This window comes from Equus quagga, chromosome 5, assembly GCF_021613505.1.
Source record: "Equus quagga isolate Etosha38 chromosome 5, UCLA_HA_Equagga_1.0, whole genome shotgun sequence".
NCBI classification, from domain to species: Eukaryota; Metazoa; Chordata; class Mammalia; order Perissodactyla; family Equidae; genus Equus; species Equus quagga.
The window spans coordinates 60,411,347-60,430,974 of record NC_060271.1 but is presented as its reverse complement, the minus strand read 5'-3'; the positions used below and the strand labels follow the sequence as shown (position 1 = coordinate 60,430,974).

At 55.3% G+C, this 19,628-nt stretch overlaps 2 protein-coding genes across 2 annotated transcripts; both read right to left on the bottom strand.

The window, feature by feature from the left end:
* Positions 1–154: 154 nt before the first annotated feature.
* ASTL (astacin like metalloendopeptidase) lies at positions 155–13,360 on the bottom strand. Its single transcript, XM_046661809.1, is given in 10 exon segments — positions 155–250; positions 252–595; positions 4,987–5,141; positions 5,235–5,316; positions 7,918–8,099; positions 8,860–8,977; positions 9,451–9,541; positions 10,770–10,831; positions 12,576–12,701; positions 13,315–13,360. Coding segments are annotated over 10 exon segments (1,302 nt in total).
* Positions 13,361–16,571: 3,211 nt separating this feature from the next.
* DUSP2 (dual specificity phosphatase 2) lies at positions 16,572–18,855 on the bottom strand. Its single transcript, XM_046662377.1, has 4 exons — positions 18,375–18,855; positions 18,167–18,288; positions 17,548–17,767; positions 16,572–17,429 (listed from the first exon to the last, which is right to left on the bottom strand). The coding sequence occupies exons 1-4, from the start codon at positions 18,760–18,762 to the stop codon at positions 17,215–17,217; spliced, it is 945 nt and encodes a 314-aa protein (XP_046518333.1). The 5' UTR covers positions 18,763–18,855; the 3' UTR covers positions 16,572–17,214.
* Between the last annotated feature and the right edge of the window lie 773 nt (positions 18,856–19,628).

The window sequence follows — 19,628 nt, the reverse complement described above, 5'->3', positions numbered from 1 at the left end:
ACCCTTGGGAGAAATGATGGGGAAGGAGGGGGCAGAGGGAGAGGCCTGGGCCTCAGACAAGGTGGCTAGATTGGGGCTAGAACACAGGGCTGCTGCCCAGAGGGGTCAAGGGTTGTGCTAGCCGGCTCCTCCGGGCAGAGGATGCCCTCCCCACTCAGGGATAGAAGCCACAGGCTCGACCTCTGGGGGTCCCCCTGATGTGACTTCCAGGTACTCTGGCTCCTGGCTGAGCTGGGTTTCCCCAAAGCAGCCTGGATAGGTGCTGGCTGGTCTTCTGCTTCTAGAGATGGGGCTGGGGGTACAGTGGGTACTTGGCCCTGCCAGGACCGCTCCGGAGCAATACCAGGAGCACCTGCTCCAGGCCTTGACCTTGGGGAGGAAGCTGGGGTCTGAGGTGGTCTTGCAGAGGCCTCCACACCGAAATTCCTCAGGGCAGGGGGCTCCAGCCCATGTAGGCTCTCTCCAGGCCCTGCAGCGACACGCTGTCCTCCAGCCCTGGAGCCACTGGATTCTGCCAACAATGCCTTCAGAAACCTCTGCAGGTGTGGTCTCGAGGCAGGAGTGGGGCTCCTGCCACTGCTGTGGGCCTGGAACCCTGGAGCAGGAAAGAGAGGAGGTCATGTCCCACAATCACAGAAGGAAAGTGTGTGGCCCAGCTGGGGAGAGCCAGAGCTGTCGTCAGCTTTGTTCATAGTGACATAAGACTCAGCTCATGGGCTATGATAACCCACCATGCCCCTGCTAAGCCACTGCCCAGTACCTTCAAGACCCAAATTCCCAACGCCGACTTAGAGACAAGGACCCCAGAGCCCTCCCATTCCCTCCCCGCTTGGCCCCAGAGGTCACCACCAGAAGGGCAGGCCGCTGGGATCTTCTGTGACCTCCCACCCATGCCCCAGGCTGCTCTGATGGTCACCCCCCCTCTAGCACTGCAGCCCTCCCCATCCAAACCCCGTTGCTGGCCACTCTGTGCACAGCAACACTCCACCTCTCACCCTGTTTTCAAAGCCTCCTCAAGAGCTTTCCCTGCACTTGCAGCTCTGTCCAAACCCAGGGCCATCAGGAGGACGTGGCTGAGTGCTCTCACGCCCGGGCCCTTGGTGGGGCAGGTCCTGCTTTGCTCTTCACTGATGCTCCCAGACCATGGCTATACCCGCTACTCTGTAAAACCCATCTTCATTTTTGGCCCCAGTTATCTGGCCAGACTGCCCGCCCACCCACTGCCGCCACCCCTCCCTGTCGCTCCCGCCCATGCACTGAAGCCTTTATGACGAGCCCAGTCTTCCATCCTCCCACACTGACCAATCTGAGTTGAGGTGCTACATGCTGACCGGTGACTCTTCTCCTTCCCATTGACCTCACGGCCCACTCACTCCTCAGACCTGGTCAGAACCAGAAACCACCTCTGCTGACGTCTCAGTTCCTGCAGCCCACCCCCTGCCTGCGGCCTCCTCTGCTTCCTGCTCACCCGCCTTCAGTATCACGATTCTTCAGCCCCGCTGAGCCACAGACTCCAATGTCTTCTTGCTCCAACCTCCTCACTTCCAGACCACTCTCCTCACCTGGCTTGGGCTCCACGGCCTTCATTACAATCACTCCTTTGGAGACATCCTCAAGCACCTCCCCCTCTGTCAGACTTGCCCACAAAACCCCAGTCCCGAGGACCAAGTCGCCAACCTACACCATGCCCCCACCAGGGCAGCCAGCCGCCCCAGCACCACCCACAGCCCTGCCATGTGTCTCTACCAGGTTCCCCTTCCTGCTCTCCAGTCAGCGGCTTCACCTCTTCTCCTCGACCTCTTGGCTGGCGACCTCACCTCACTCTTTATGCAATCAAAACCCTTGGACAGAAGCCCCTTCATCTGCACAGCCCAAGATTCTCATGCAAACTAGGGTCTATCTTCCTTCTCGTTAGGTCCGAGGAAGCTCCTGAGCTCCTACCAAGGGCAGCTCCTCCCCAAATGTTCTCGATATTCTTCCTTCTGCCTCCTGAATCCACCTTCTCTCCTTCTCCACTGGGTCATTTCAGCATGTAAACACGCTCCCATGTCTGCCATCTTGATAACCCTTCTCTTGACCCACAGTCCCGTCCAGCCACCTCCCAATTCTGTTCCTCATGATAGTAAAACCTCTAGGACAGTTACCCACAAAGCTCTTGCCATATTATCTCCTATTCTTTTTAACTAAAAAGAAGGTATGTAATATTTGATATTATGGGAAAGAATAGTCTAAGAAATGGTGCTGGAACAACTGGATAGTCACATGCAAAAGACAGGATCATGACCTTGGGTTAGGCAAAGCCTTCTGAGATATGACACCAGAAGCACAGTGATAAAAGAAAAAGTAGCTAAGTTGGACATCACCAAAATTAAGAATGTTTATATTCAAAGGACACCATCAAGAAAGTATAAAAACAACCTATGGAATGTGAGAAAATATTTCCAAGTCATATATCTGATAAGGGACATGTATCTAGAATATATAAAGAACTCCTACAACTCAGCTATAAAAAGACAGCCCAACTGAAAAATGGGCAAAGGATTTGAAGAAACACTTCTCCAAAGAAGATACATAAATGGCCAATAAGCACATGAGAAGGTGCTCAACATCTTTAGTCATCAGGGAAATGCAAATCGAAACTACAATGAGATACCACTTCACACCCACTAGGATGGTTATAATCAAAAGAATAGATAATAACAAGCTTTGGCAAGGGCGTGGAGAAATTGGAACCTTCTTCATACATTGCTGGTGGGAATGAAAAATGGTGCACCCAATTTGGAAAACAATTTAGCAGTTAAATACGGAGTCACTAGAGGAGCCAGCAATTCCACTCCTAAGTATATACCCAAAGGAAAAGAAAACATGTGCTCACAAAATCTCATACACCAATGTTCATAGTAGCATTAGTCACGATAGCTAAGAAGTAGAAACAACCCAAATATCCTTCAACTGATCAATGGATAAACAAATTGACATTCCATTGTATGGATATATTACATTCAACAATGAAAAAGAATGAAGTACTGACACATGCTACAACGTGGATGAAACTTCAACACGTCATGCTAAGAAGACAGACACAAAAGGTCTCATATCATATGATTCCATTTATAGGAAATGTCCAGAGCAGGCAAAGCTATAGAGACAGAGCGTAGATTAGTGATTGCCCACGGCTGGGTTGCGGGCACTCACACACAAGATGACCCTAGGAGTAGGATCTGGGGCATGGGGTGTGCGCACTTCAACTTGACAAGATGGCAAATTGTTTTCCAAAGTGGTTGCAGCAATTCACACTCCTGTCAGCTGGGTACAAATGTCATTGTGGTCCATATTCTTATTGGTATTTGGTATTATTGGACTTTTAAATTTCTGCCAATTTAGGGGGTGTAAATGGTATTGTGGCCTTCATTTGCATTTCCTCCATTACTAATGTTTATTTTCCATTTCTTCTGTGAGACACTTGTTAAATCTCTTGCCCATTTTTCTACTTTGTGGTTTCTCATTAACATGTAGAAGCTTTTTTATATATTTTGGATATGATTAGTTACGTGTTACAAAAATTCTGATTTGTAACTCATATTTTCACTTTTATGCCTTTTGATAAATAGTAGCTGTTATGGTTAATGCAGTTGGATTCATGCATCTTTCCAGTTTTATGATCTTTGTTGTTTGTGTCTTAAGAAATCCTTACCTATCCCAAGGTCATGAAGATATTATATTTCTTCTAAAAGTTTTAAAGTTTTTCTATTTACATGTAAGTCTTGTATATAGCTAGAATTTGTGCATGATGAGTCAGGAATTCCGTTTTTAAAATAGATAACCAGTTGTCTGAGAGCCATTTCATGGCTAGTCTCTTCTCTCCCTAGGGACCGTCAATGCGCCCTAATCGAGGTTCCACTTCTGAGTAGGATTCGTTTCTGGACTCCTCCTTCTGTTTCAATGAGCAATTATCTATCCTTACACCAATGCTACACAATTATATAGAGGCATTTTATATGCTGTACGTTTTATGTACATATATGTAAATGTATACACATTTATACATTTTATATGTTAAACATTTATATGAAGACATTTTATAAACTATATATCTTGATATTTGCTAGGGCAAGTCCCTCCACTTTATTTTTCTTCGAGAGTCTCTTGGCTATTGTTGGCCTTCAATGTTTTTACACAAATTTTAGAATCACCTTATCCAGATTGTCAAGAAACTCATTGGGATTTTCGGTGGGAATTTGTTGAATCTATAGATCAGGCTGGGGAGAACTGACATTTTTACATTGTCTTCCTATTAATGATATGTGATACATCTCTCTGTGTATTTAGGTATCTTTAATGATTTTAATAAAGGTTAATTTTCCGTAAGAGTTTTTATACAGCTTCCATCAGATTTATTCCTTGGGACCTTATTTTTATTATTGCTATTATAATGTTGTTTTTAAAAATTATGTTTTCTATTGATGTACATAAATACAATTGTTTTATATATTGATTACATCTACCTTTTAAAATTCTTAATATTCTACTAATTTATAGATTTTGTTGCCTTCAATGCAGAAAATCACCACCTATGAGCAGTGACAGTTTTTGCTTCCTTCCCCACCCTCAGACTTTCTTTTTCTCATTGTACCGCAGTGGCCAAGACCTTCCCTTCAGGGTTGAACAGATAGAATAGAGGGAAAACTTGCTTTGGTTCAGATTTGAATGTTTCGACATTAAAAAATGATTTTTGCTCTGGGTTTTTGGTAGATACCCAAGTTAAGGTTAAGAAAGTGACTTCTATTCCTATACGCTAAGAGTTTTTAGTCATAAGTGAGTGTTAACCTTTTTCAAATGCCTTTTCTACATCTCTCATGGTGAGTCCCCGGTGATCTTGCCCTGCTCACCTCTGCAGCCTCATCTCCCACCGCTTCACCCTCATCGACACACTCGACACAGCAGCCTGCTCCAGGTTCTTCAAACCATTCTGCCCATATCACTCACCTCTCCCACGGGGGTCGGGGCCACTTGGGCTACAGTCATAAAGCCTGAGGACCCGTGTGATGTCCGAGGTGCTGAGGTTCCATCGCTGGCCAATGTGGACACTGGGGGCCCAGAGCGGCGTGATGGTGGGCAGCCCACGCCGACTGAAGGCAAGCCTGAAACCCAGTAGGTTGGGGCCTGAGTCAGGATCACAGCAGGGGCTGGCAAGGCAGTGAGGAGGGAAGGAAGAAACAGAAAGGGGTCCTCACCTCCCATAGTGCATCACTGATGAGTAGTCATAGGGCACCAGCATGTTACTGTTCGGAGATTTGATGAAGTTGATTTCAAAGCCTGAAAAAATACTTGGCGATGGGGGATGGGGGCAGGCGGGGTAGAGGAGCAGTGGGGGGCAGGGAAGGGGATAGGGGACTTCTGAGAACTTATAAGATACTTAAGCTGAGGTGTCCAAAACTACAGCCAAATGTGCTTCCTCCTGCACTGCACTCCCCTTGTCCCCATCTCCTTCGTGTCTTCACTGCCTATTCCTGCCCCGCCCTGCCCCACCCTGGGGAGGGTCCAGAACTGTATCAGCTGATGTGGAAGCACAGGGACCTTGTGGCTGTTTGGCAGTAGCTCTCTAAGACTTCTCTCCACTTCCTCCTCCTCCTCTCAAGCTCACCTGGTGTGAGACTATCTTTGATTAACCTACAGCTTCCACAGTCACATGCTGCTCAGAGTGCCTTGGACGCCCCCTGCCTGCGAGATAAGGTGCCTACTCCTGAACCCAGCTTTAGTGACGTGCTCGCCCATCTCCTGCTGTTGTGAACGCCCGGTCTCCAGCAGCAAGCCCACCTTCTTCCTGCCTCCAGCCAGCAGCACCCACCCCCATGTTTGGAATCCAGCGCTTCCCCGTTGGCCAGAGCACCCACTTCTCCCTGTCACTTGGGTCCTCCAGGCCTGGGACGGGCAGGGGTCCCTTCCCCTACTTCTCTCCTGCCCTCACAGTGAGCCTCCGAAAGAAGAGCTGCGCCTCCATCTCTGCCCGCCAAATCCCAGCCAGCCCCTCCCACACCCTCCTCCTGGGCACCAGCAGCCTCCTCACCACCAACCAAATGGCATTCCACCGCCTTTATATCCATCACCTGCCTGAAACACCTGCCCCTAGAGAGTGCTCATTTCTTTTTAAAATCCCTTAAGTTATTGAACATAATTTTGAATAGGCAATATATTGATCTGATTCAAGAATCAAGAAATGTTAGAAGATATAACAAATCTCCAACCCCATTCCCCTTTGAGTTCCGACCTCCCCACCCTCAGTTAATTACTGTTATTATTTGTGTATCTTTGCAGAGCTTACTCTGTACATAGTCACTAACCACAAATGCACTCTCATTTTTCTCCGTTCTTAAGCAGTGTTTTCCATTAGGGGAGCCAATGTTTTCACTTGTTTTATGTTAAGAAACCAGCTCTTGAGTTTATTAGTGCTGTTTTCTAACTCATTAATTTCTGCTTTTACCTTAATTCCCTCCTGCTTTATTTTTTCTTAACTTGGATTGAAATACTTGATTTGTCCTGGTTATTGATATAAGTACTTAAGTCTACACATTTTCCCTCAGCGCTGCTTTAGTTGTGAGCCCCTGGCTCTGTGTTTGTGAATTTTTTCCAGAAATCTGGGAATTTCTTTAACCCCAGAGCTAAGAGGTTTGTTGTTTGTCGGACTTTAATTTCCAAGTGGAAGCAGTTTTTGACTGATTTGTCACTAGTTTCTATCTTCTACTTTCCATCATGATCAGAAGGTTTGTATTGACTCCGCTTTTTCAAATTTGTCCTTTCTGGCTATCACCTGCTAAGTTTTCACAAGTATTCCACAAGCACTTGGAAGGATTATGGTCTCTATTTTCAGGGCACAAAGTCACTATCACCCCTCTTCCCCACTTCCCTAATCTCCAATCTCCATCCCCCATCTCATTATAAGGAGCTACCCACATCCCCCAGACCACCGCTTTCTCTGGGGGCTCCATGCATTCTGGTCTCCTTGGGCCCCCTCCCCCGCCATTCCACCTGGCTAACGCTGGCCCCAGCAGCAGGGGCGCCTGAGCCAACCGCCCTCTGCTTGCAGGAAGCTTTCCCACTCCTCCCCCTCTGCTCCCACCCCCCAAACCAAACTGCTGATCATGCACGTCCTCTGCTCCCCTCCCTCATGAAGCAACTGACTCTACTCCTCTTACCCCACGAAGCAGGATGTCAAGCCCCTCGAGGGCGGAGTCCCACCTTTACTGAGGTCAGATCCCCAGGGCCTACCCAGCACACAGCTGCTGCCATTCACTGGCCTCTGGTGCAGTGGCCCACTCCCCAGACAACCTCTGCTTTCACGCTGCCGCCTTTTAGACGTGGTCTCCCTGTGCCTCCTCTGTCCCACGTGCCCATCAGTGCCCATCTCACAGGCACCGAGCCCCTCAGCACTACCCTCAGCCTCCTCTGTCTGGCACTGGGCATGCAGCCTACTATCTCCAGGGCTTCTCTCTTGGCTCAGCCCCCACAGCTGGAACACAGCCCCTGCCCCCACAGCACACAGCGGAGTCTGGAGCCTGAGGGACTCTAGTTGAGTACACAAAGAGCAAACGTCATAAGATACCACCAGCCCCATCCTCAAGTAACCCACAGTCTCAGTGAGGAGAGATGAGAGTGTTCAGTGGTGTTGCCCTAGCTCAGGGGTGACTGTGGGTGGGCAGGTGAAGGCTTGGAGCCCGGAGCAACAGCATCTGGACCACTCTCCAGGTCTCAGAGAGAAGCAGGAACACCACCTTCCCCATGGGAGACAGGTAGGTGGTGGGAGAAGATGGCCAACCTCTTCCAAGTAGCCCAGCAACTCCTCAGGCCCTGGCCCGCGCCTGCTGCCCTCTCCCCGTGGGCCCCCCGGGGCCAGCCTGGCCTGTGCACGACCTGGCTTACCTGGGAGGATCTCATTCCAGTTGACACGGATATAGCGGTCCCGGTCAGCCCGTGCATGCTCGTGCCAGAAGCCCAGCACGTGCATGAGCTCATGCAGGACAATGCCCCGGCCCCTCTGGAGACAGGTGGGTGCCAAGGATACCACCTGCATCCCTCCACTGCGTCCCACACCCGAGAAGCACCTGCAGGGCCATGAGAAAGAGCTTGGTGGGCACCAGCCCAGAGAAAGCCAGAATAGACCCAGGCCCCTGCCCCCTCCTCTCAAGTCCCAGGATGAATGAGCACCAACAGGTAGTCCCCATCCTGGACTCTAGTCCCAGGCTTGCTGCTCCCAAGTCCCTTCACTGCCTGACCTTCTGTAAAATGGGTGTACTGGGACCCCATCACCAGCCTGGGCGGCAGGGAGAAGGCGGAACTGATATTGACGTGGGTAACAGGAGCAGCTCCTTAAGTGAACATATGGCTGTGGGGTGGGGGGGCCCTGAGTCAAAGCTTTCCCACACATTATCTTAGGCCACTGACAAGCTAGGAATTAGGTATTGCCAATCATCCCCATCTCAGAAGGGGGAAGAGGCTCAGAAGTTAAGAGACTTGCCCGCAGTCAGGTGGCTCCTGCATTGTGGAACCGGGATCCGAGGCCAGGTCTGTCCCACAAAACCTGCACTCACTCACCAGACCATGAAGTCTCCCCGAGACGAGGGCTTCGTTAAGGAGGGCGAGCACTAATTCCCCTCCTCTCCCCAACCTCTGCCCTGAGTATCTGTAGGTCCAGCTCACGTTGGGCAAACCCCTCAGAGTGGGCACGGGGACTTTGCACCCAGGAAGACAGACCCAGAAGTAAGTTTGAGACAATGGCTTAGTTAATTCCCGGCTGAACTCAGAAGCAAGCTGAGGAACTCCCCCTGCACACACACGCGCACACACACCCCCAGGAGGACTTACCCAGACATGGGGATGATGGAAATGAAGTCTCTCTGGCCCTGGTAGGCGACAAACCTGATGCACGTGAAGCGTTCAAACTCAGCGAAGGCCTCCAGGATGACCTCGCGGCTGGGCTGGTCTGGGGAGGACGCCCTGGCTGAACCCCCAGCCAGGCCCCCAGAGCCTCGTGCCCCCTGAAGCCTGCAGTGGGATGGGCCACTGAGCCTCACATCACTCTCCCAAGATGGAACGTCAAGAAAGGGCAGGTGACAGTGCTGGGGGAAGAAAGTGGGGCTCCAGACAGACCCAGGTGTGTGACCTTGGGTAGGTCACTGTCCACTGGACCATTCGGTCTCAAGACAGATCCGATAGTACCTAGATGTACCTTCCCCATGAGCTCTTCGAGGATTTAACCATCTCAACTCAAGAGCCCTCAGGAAAAGAAGGGCTTCTGGTGGAAGGGCCCTTTATGGGGTGATGGTGGAGGCGGGTGGTGATGTGGAAGAAGACGGAAAAAAACCCAGAGAGGAGCCCAGGCTGCATTTGGACTAAGGGCCTGGGGCAGGGAGGGAAGCCTGCGGCTCCCAGGTCTGGGGGTGCACACTCACTCACCGTACTTGCTGGAGAGCAGGAAGGGGACCTCCACGACCCCATCATTCTTGGGCCACTTGTTGCTGGAAGCCGACAACAGCCGGAAGGGACTCTGAGGAGAGAGGGCAGCTCAGGGACCCAGGCCACCCAAGCTTCCTGCCCACAAGGATGCCACACCTCAGGCCCCAAGAGGTCTAAGGATGTGAGAGGCAGGCCCCAGGTACGTGAGGGTGGGAGGCCATTAGAAATGGGATAGCAGCATGGGAAGTCAGCAGGCCAGCTGTGTGCATGATGGTGCACAACATGACGCTTTGCTCTGTGTAACACAGAACTCGAAACTTATTTTTAGACGTGGGCCCCAGGGGGCCCAGCTCAGAAGGGCTCAGGGCTCCCCAGGCAGCCCCCTGCAAGCACTTCGGCAGTGCCCCTCGCCAAGCTTCCTGAATGTGCAGGTGGAAAGACTGGGACAAGGTCCTCCTCAGGCTGATGCTAAGGCGACACCCCTGGCCTCTGCAGCTCCATGCTCCATTCTTCTACCAACCATACCCTTTGAAGCTTGGGCTTCACAGCACCCCAGCAGGTCCTGCCTCACCAGCTACCAGAGGTTTTCCTGGACTCTGCTCTTACCCGCTGCCCTCACTGGGTCACCGGGAACAGGGGCCTCGCCCTGCCCCTGGGGGTCCTGCCCAGGCCCTCTCCAGCCAGCCTCATGCTGCGCCATCAGCGGCGGCTTCCAATCCACAGAACAGTCTGTCACTGGATCACCTCCTGCCATCCCCAGTCTCCTGAAAGATGGCATGGTTCTCCTGAACACAGGATGTGCCCTCCTCCACTGGCAAGTGCTCCCAATTCCCATCAGGCCTGCTGCGTTTCTGACTCAGCCCCTCACCCCCTGCCAGGATGGGGTCCCATTACTCCCTGTCCTGTCTTCCCCAGATCACCACTACCACCCCTAGTGTTCACACCACACCTGCCCACAGCCCCACCAGCCACTCTGCCAACCTGTGCTCCTGTCTCCCCTCATCCCACTACTTCCTAAGCACCTCTCCTGGGCAGGGTACCCAGCTGCGTCTTGAGAGTTCAAACCCTCTCCTTCAGGAAGCCCTCCCAGGCTGACTGCTGCCGCCACCCCTCCAGATCGACCCTTAGCGCTTAGGCTGGCTTGTTCCTAACAGAACATTTGCTCTCACTTTGGCAAGAAAAGGTGTCTATCAAGCTATGAGCAATGAAGATGGATCCCTCACATTTCACAGCCCCAATATGCCTGGGGGTGGGCTCAAAGGCCTCTAACGCTATCTGTGAGGTTATTTACACCCACGTGTGTGCATGCTCACACTCACCGGCCGGAGGATGTCCCCCTCGAGGAGGAAGCTGCTCTCTGGGGTTTCCTCTGGGATGAGCCCTGGGAAGGAAGGGAGGGGTATGCATGGGCCCGTGCCCCCTGAGCAGGTCCAGCAGAGACCTTGGCTTTCAGGCCAAGAAACCCCAGGGTCTGGCCCTCCTCCGACTCCGGAGCTAGAGCTTCCCTAGGCTCTGAGGCTATGTGGCCTCAGGTAAGTCACACAGCCTCTCTGAGTCCCGGTCTACAAACCTGCGTGGTGCTTCTCAGCCTGATCACATCCTTCTCCTGCTCAAACACAGTCCACAGCTCCCACGACCCACACAGCCCAGGCCCAATTCCTCCCTCCTGCACCGAGGCCCTCTGCTGTCAGGAAGCAGCCTTTTCTTCCAGCTGTCTCCATCCTCCACCCCAGCCCAAGCCCCACTCCTCAGAACATGCCCTGGGCTCTCCTGTCCCACCTCATCCCCTATCTAATTCCTACCCACCTGTGTGATACTCGGGGCCCTCATGGTGGCAGGTGACAGAAATTCCAGCTTGTACCACCATAGGAGGTGAGTACTGGCTCCCTCTAGCGAGCCTGGCTCTCCCTCTTTCTCCCCTTCCCTCCCCGTCTCAGCTTGTCTCCGCTTCTCTCTCCTCCCACCTCGTTTTCTGCCACAGCTGGCAGCCCTTCCCCACAGCCTCTTTACTAAGATATCATCAGCCCCATGAGGAATCTTAGAAGAGCTCCGGGCACCCTGGAGGAGCCTTGGGTTGGGTTCCCCAGAAGCATCTGCAAGTGCTTTATTGTGGGAGCGAGGACAGCTGGAGAGCGCTGGGGAAGAACTGGGCTCAGCTGGAGGGTAGCCTCAACCTCATCCCAGGGAGCTCTGGACCCCAAATGGCACCACAGACTTGTCCCCCCTTGAGGCGGGGGCCAGCCCCATGCCCTGTATGAGTCACTGGGGGCCGGCCCGGGCAGGGGAGGGTGTGGCCCCCCCAGGCGACCGGCTGATGGCTTTCAGCTGTGAGGCCTGAGCAGCCAACATTCGCGGCCGCTGGGGAGGGTGTGCTTCCTGGTGAAGGGCATCAACACCTGCTATCCAGAGGCTCGCAGATGGCCATCGGGCCACCAGCAGCCAGGGCTGAGAGTGTCCTCCCTGGCAGCTGAAAATCAATGCCAGGGAAGCCTCAGATTGGTTCTGGCTATCTCCAGACCAGTCACAGTGACCAAAAGGTGGCATCTTGACCTGCTCGTGCTCAGCAGCACTGGGGCTCCAAGTGAGCTGACAGAGAAGGAGAGGGGCCAACCACACAGTGGCCACCACATCCCCACGTCTGGCAGCTGCCCATCCCTCAGCTTCAGCTCCAGCATCTGCACTCTGGTCGGTTTCTACCAGCTCTGTCCCAGGAAATCTATCTGTTCTTCTTCAGCTGAGACCTCAGACAGGGGGCACTGAGCCTCGTGCTTCTCTGTCCTCATACCCTCACACCTGCCCACCATCCTGCACCAGGCAGTGATACGTTTCCAAACATCCACTAATAACTTGGCTCAACACCAGACTTGGAGAGCCCCGAGGACCCATGCTTACATCAGGCCGTCTTTAAAAACCTACGCTTTTCTCCCTTCTTGTAGAAGTAACAACCCAGCAGAGAAGACACAGGAAAATAGACTCCTAAGAGGTTGCTCATAGAGAGCCGGCCGAGCGAGCCAGCACGGTCCCTCCCAGCTGCTTCTGCTCGCCTGAGTGCTTGGCATGGTTTTCAGCACACTATGGACAATTTTAAATCCCCTCCACCCCACGAGAAGACACAGTGCCCTCACCTTGGTTAATCGCAGGGATGTCCTTGTCCCAAGACGTCTGGGTTGCCTCAGGGGCCAGACCTTCTGAGAAGCTGGGCTCACAGGCTCCTGGGCAGCTGGAGGCTGAGGGTGCTCCTAGGATCAAACCTGGCCCAGACAGACAGGTGCATACACACTGGTGCCCGAGATGCCCCCAATGGTGAGATAGGACGACAGGACATGGGTCGGGGTGGGGTGTCAGACCTCAAGACCCAGGCCCTTCACAAAGGGAGGCCTCCAGCAAGGAGTCCTGGGAGCCTCTCCTCTCAGCCCCAGCTGGTGCTGAGGCCCAAACAACTGAGCAAGGAGCTCCCTTAGCGAGACCAACACCAGGCAGCCACATGCTCTGAGTGTCTGGGTGTGTGTGAGGTAGGGGAGGGAGCAGGAAGGAGGCAGGGATGGACCTCAGGCTCCAACGCTGATGGCAGGGTGCGGGCTAGTCTCAGACCCTGCCCCATGGCTCCCTTCTCAGCCTGGGCAAGCCTGGCACAGCCAGCAGAACAAGGACGTCTGGAGTGCCACTCCTGCCAGGCAGGCCCTCTGCAACCAGGGTCTTCAGGTCCCCTTGGGGCCACCGGGAATTGACTTCTAGGAACATTCCTTGGAGAGCCCGTTCTCTGAGCCTTTTAGATTCCTGCGGACACCAGCCACACCTTTCTGGCCTCTCCCCAGCACTCTGCAGGCTGGAGCCAAAAGGAGGAGAGTGAGGCAGCCTGCTTACCTGGAACAGATAGCAGACCCAGCACCCAAGGCCAGAGGCCCCCCATGCTCATGCTGCCTGTGGCGGGCCCTCACTGGCCCCTCAACAAGCAGGAGCTCAAACCCCCAGCAGGACAAGGCAGCCTCATGGCAGGCTTAGCACCACCCCCTCCCCTTAAATGGCAGCTTCTCCAGCCCCCACCTGCAGGCCTGCCCCAACCAACTCCACCTGTGCCCCGCCCAGCAGCCCCCACCTGCAGCCCTGCCCACTCCCTCACGTGCTCCCCACCCCCTGCCCAGGCCCGAGCCTTCTGGACCCTGTCAGACCCCTCCTGGGCTGGCTGAAGTAGACAAGAAGGTGGGGAGAAGCCAGGCATAAGGCAACCTCGGATGGTTGTCCCACTGGGGGTGCGCCTCTTCTGAGGTCCCCTCCCACCACCAGGGGGCAGAGAAACATTGCAGAAAGGCGCTGAGGCGGGAGCGCTGGGAGGGACCTCGACCTCCAAATGGGGGAGCCCCCTTTCCTGCCCCCGCCCTGAGCTGAGACGTGGGAAAAGCTGCCTGAGACCCTGAGGTGAAAGGAGGAAAAGGTGACTACATTTTTATAAGCTTTCATTTTGATATGGACGATCAAAAGTGCAGGGTCAGTAGAAGTTCACAAGCTGAACCCCCGGGGTCACCGGCGCCCCAGAGAAGCCTGCCATGCGGAAAGAGAGAGAACTTCTGGATACCTACACCCTCGCATGGACACTACCCCTGTCATCCCCACAACAGCTTTGCAAAATCGGTGTTTATACCCGTTTCACAGATTCAGAAACTGAAGCTCCTTACCCGTATTCCTCCTCCTCTGCACCCATCACCCTCTCAGGAGGCCTATCCTCGGAGCTTGGTCACCAAGGGGCCCACCTGGATTTAAATCCTGGAGGTAGAGGATTTGGGGCCACCCCCCTACGACTGCCCCGTGAAAGGAAGCAAGAGAGCCAAGGTCGCCATCTATTGTCCACAAGTGCCCTTCAGCATCCTGCCAGGCCTGGAATCCAGCATTTCTCAAAAGACAGGAGTCAGAATCAGAGGGGGACCGTGATGAAGACAGATGCCCTGCTGCCCAGGTAGAGTGTTAACAGAGGGGAGGACGCAGCAAGCAACCGCCTCAGAGGAGTGCACAGTAACATAAGCATGGTAATAAATAATCACCCTGCTTGGGAAGAGAAACAGATTCTCAGTTAAGAAATGCAGTTTGTCTCGAGGACATTATGCTAAGTGAAATAAGACAGTCACAAGAGGACAAATACTGTATGACTCCACTTACACGAGGTCCCTGGCATAGTCAGATTCGGAGATGCAAATAGGCCGGTGGTTGCCAGGGGCCGGGCGCGGGCAGAACTGGGGAGCCACCGTTTTAACGAGTACAGAGTGTCAAGCTCTGGACATCCATTGCACAACTATGTGAATGCGTTTAACTTTAATGAACAGTACACTTACAAATAGTAAAGACGGTAAATTTTATATGTTTTTACCACAATTAAAAATTTTAAAATAAATAAATAAAAGAGAAGGAAAGAGAGAAAGGAGAAATAGAAAAGAAGAGAGAAAGAAGAAAGAAATGCAGTTTGGAAGACAAACAAGAATGCAAGGAGGGGAGGGTGCAGTGGGGGTTGGGTGGGGTGGGAGAGGGTGAGGTAGAGATAGGATGGAATGGGATGGGGGTAGGGGTAGGTAGAGATAGGGGGACGGGTGGCAGGGGCCTCAGCCACCAGCCCTGCTGTGTGTGAGACAGGGCTGGGACTGGCCCCAGAGGCCCCCCGCCCACCCTGAGCTGGGCGTGGGGGTTGTGGGCAGGTCCAAACCGAAGCCCACTCAGGCCCTGAGGAAGTCCTGAGAACAACCCCAGCTGTGCTCCGTTCCCACCAGGGAGTGCAGAGGCCACACGGCTCTGGGGGCAAGCTGTCTGGCCTTCACTGAGCCTCATGGAGTGAGTGCCCGCCAGTGCCAGACTCCGGGCATGGGGCTGAGCAGACCACAGGCCCTGCTCTCAGGAGTAGCCAGCCTGGTCGAGACACACAGCTGTCTCTCACGGGCCGTCGGGAGCTAACACTTCCTAAGCACCTGCTACATGGGGTGCTGGGCGAAGCCCTGTACACGGCCTGACTTGTGTAATTCTCGAGACCACCCAAGATGGGGGGCTAATGATAAAACCCCATCTTACAGACAAGGAAACTAAAACACAGCGAGGTTGAACAAAACTGGTACCCTAACCATGAAACAACACTGCCCGCTCAGGTGTACCCTGCTGGCGCTCAGAATGCACTGGGTAAGAGACGGCATTCTGTAGGGGTGACCTGAGTTTGGAAGGACAAAACAGAGTTCGCTAGGTGACACTTCGAGTGGCCGGGAACATCAAAGGGGAGGCTGAAGCAAGATCGGCTCTCACAGAGCCGCCCTCAAGGGCCTCAGCATCCCGGCTCTCAGGCAAATGACAGCACCCGCTTCAGCCAGCCTCGGCAGGCACCCATCTGCTTCTGGCTTGGGCTGGCCCATGTCTCATGCCTCCTGCTACATAGTTGGGTGGGCGTGAAAAGTCATGAAGCCCATCCCTAGTGACATGTCCTCTGCACCAGACACCAGGCCTCATGCCTTCTGGGGACAAGAAGGAACTGTTCCAGACATTCTGAGGCCTGGGGGCCCAGCCCGGGATGTAGGAGAAGAGGTGAGAGGCTGTGCTGCCCTACTGTGGGGAAGTGGAGGCCTGGCCTAACATTCGTACACACAGCCCCAGGGAGAGCCACACACATGCGCACACGCACGGACACATGCAGGTACATAGGAACACCCACACTCATGACATGTAGGTGTGTGCAGGCCAACAACAGACACACCCATAGGAACGGCCACATATATGGGCACACGCGTGCACACACAGACACCCATCCACATGCTCCAGAAAGGGAGTGAGCATGACCAGGGCAGCGCTGGGCCCAGTTCTGAGTCATGGACACAGCCTTTCCCCCCACAGGACCAAAGCCGGTAACAATAAGGTTGGAGCTGGCCTCCCAGGACCGGCCTCTTTCAGCTCCGAGACGAGCGCTGCCTGGGAAAGGACCCCAGCACAGGGACACCCAGCCGGGAGGGCGCCTCCTAGCAAGGAGGTCACACCTGCCCCTTCCTTCTTCCTTTCCAGACCTCAGCACACGAGGAAAGCTGAGGTCTGATTAAGAAACGGCTTTGGAGCATTTTCCCAGAAATTGGGACCAGACGCTTGGGAAGTTATTTTTTAAACAAAACAATATTTTATTGACACATCCTGAATGTTCTGTATAAATATAAAGTGCTAAGTTTCCAACCCCCACCCACAGGGCGGGAGGAAGTGGGGGAGGGAGTGTTAAATGTCAGTTGAACACAACTTTCCAGCATTCACAGGCGTGAAATGCTCGCATCCGTACACACGCAAGCAGAGGTCCACACGAAATATACGCATCACCTCCGGGAGATGCAGCTGCCCCAGGAGCGCAGGGCGCAGGCTCCAGGCCCCGGGTGGCCCACCCCCCAGACAGGGCTCCTGTTGTCACAGCTTGTTCCTTGGAGCTCTCAGGCTGCCAAGGGCTTCAACATGGTGGTGGGGCCCGTGGGTGGCCGTGGATGTAGAGTCCAGTTAGTTTCTGCCAGAGGATGGGGAGGAGGCATACCCTCCATTCTCCTCCCCGCATGAGGGCCGGCCCTCAAACCCCTAGCAGAAGAGCACCAGGTGAGAAAGTCCAGCATTCCCGCATCCCCAGCACCCCCACCTGAGGGCTTTTCAAACTCTGAGGAAGGGGCAGCTCTCCCTGAGGTGAAGGGGACTGCAGGGAGGCAGCTCCCCCAGGAGTCAGCGGCCATGTCTGCCTCAGCCCTGGAGGAGCCAGCATGGCAGGGCCCCGGCCCTGCCTCAGTGACACAGCACTTGAGTCTCAAACTGTAGCAGCTGCCCCATGAAACTGAAGTTGGGAGAGATGACTCCCCGGCGTTGCTTAACAAAGTCGAAGGCCTCGTCCAGCCGCACGCGGCGGCTCTGTATCAGGTAGGCCAGGCAGATGGTGGCGGAGCGCGAGATGCCCGCCTGGCAGTGTACCAGCACCCGGCCTCCGCTGTTCTTCACCGAGTCTGCAAGGGAAATGGGGGAGGGGCGTCAGACAGGAAGGTGGGCAGAAGAGGAGACAGGTGCTCCAGGCCCCTCCCCTGGGGCTCCTCCAGGTTCCGGGGCTGAGGCCCTCCCTCTTACCAATAAAGCCTATGGCCTCCTGGAACCAGGCACTGATCTCCACCATCTGGTTGTCCTCCACCGGGATGCTCTTGTAGTGCAAAAGGCCCTCAAAGTGGTTGGGGCAGCTGGCAGAGACGTTGAGCACAGCTGTGATGCCACAAGCCTGCAGCCCCTGCAGGTCTGCCGAGTGGCTGCAGCTGCCCAGGAACAGGTAGGGCAAGATCTCCACAGGGCCGCCCTGGAAGAGGAGGGGAGGGCGGGGGTGAGGTCTTCTCAGCCCAGCCCTGGAGGGCTCTGCCACCAGTAGGGGCAGAGACATGGGGCGGGGCAATAGGAGCCCTCAGCCACTCCTGACCGGGGATCAGACTCAGGAATAGGAGCAGGACACAAGGGGACACGCAGAGATATACGCTCACAGATACACACGTCCCTCTCAAGCCCCCAAATACGCTGCAGACATATAGAGACACATAGAGGCGCACACAAAGGTGTGCTCCCTTTTGCATGCGGACACACACACAGGTGACTGTGGACACGGCCAGACTCCTCGAATCCACAAGTGGCAGACTCCACAGAGGCGCCTATCCTGCATAAGGGGCCAGGGGGACAGTGACAATGAGCCCTGATGTCAACTCACCTGGTCATAGAAGGGAGCCCTGGCGTCGGAGCGGCTATTTTCGGCCGCAGCAGGCGGCAGTGCCGGGACGGGGGATTCGGAGCACAGATCGGGACAGCAGGCCTGGAAGCCATCGAAGCCTCCTGCAGGGAGGGTAAGGGCACGGTGAGCCGGGAGGACCCGGCTGGGCGGGGAGGGGCGGGCCGCGGGCAGGGGCACGGGCGCTCACCTCGCAGGAAGCACACGGCGGTGGGCCCGGCGCGGGTCTCGTGCAGCAGCGCGGCGAGCAGCACGTGGGCCGGGCCGTCGGGCGCGAGCTCGGCTACCGAGGCGCTGCCTTCATCCAACACCACGACCCGCGCCAGCTCCCCGCGGGCCAGGCGCGCCCGTAGCGCGCGGTCGGGCAGCAGACAGGCGAGGGCGGCGGCGGGCGGGCCGCGCGCGCGGCGCCGCAGGAGTGCGTTCCAGGGCACCGGCCGCGCGGCGCGCACGTGGCGCCGGCAGAAGGCCAGGAAGGGCCGGCAGTCGAGCAGCAGCGTGCGCTCGGCCTCCCTTGGCTCCCGCAGCAGCGCGCCCAGCCCCCCGCAGTCCAGCTCGCGCGCCGCCTCCAGCCCCATGGCGGCCGGCCCGGGCAGCCTGCTCTTCCTCCTCTTCCCTCTCCTCTGCCTCTCCCAATCCCCCTCTGTTCTCGCGCTCCCGCGCTCTCGTGGCGGCCGCGCTCTCCGAGCCGTCTGCTCTGGGCGCCCTCTGCAGCGCCGGGCTTAAGTACCCGTGGGCCGGCCTCCCGGGTAACCATACAAGGGCACAGCAGGAAGTCGCCGGCTCCGCCCCCGCGGCCTCACGCGGGGCGCAGGCGGGGCGGGGCCGGGGACTGGGGCCGGCTGGGGGTTGGGGGTGCGCTGGGGGAGATCGTGGGGGACCGGCTCTTGAGGGAAGGTGTTTGCCATGGTCAGTGGGCCCCAAACGTCCCCCTCCCATCTTTGCGCCCCAGCCTGGAAGAGCGATCCCCCCCTTGACCTGTTGCGCGCCGCTCAGATGCACATCCCCATCCACGGAGACTTGGGGTCGGTGGTGCCCCTCGCCCTGCTTCCTCTCCCTTTTCTCTTTCCCTCCCAGGATTTTGCCCCTTAGGAATTTGTTACAACAAAAATTGACAGAGCCTGCTGCTAGGGTGATTGCCACAGTGGAGGATGGGAGCCCTGCTGAGATGGACCTTTTGTCCTGTACTCAGAGACCTTGGGCAGGAGGGGCTTTCTTCCCCCTCCTCCTCCCCCTCCCCCATTACATGGCTGAGACCAGCGCTGGGGGTTTTGCAGCAGTTTAGTGGCCAAGCTAGGCCAGAACATGCTCCTCGGAGCCCAAGACCCTGGGCATTGGCATGAGGAGGACCCCCTCCTTGGGGGGTTTGGGGGGCTTGAGGTAACGGGGAGGCAGGGGGCCTCTGACGAGTTTCCAGTTATAAGTGGGGCAAGGCTTCTTCCCC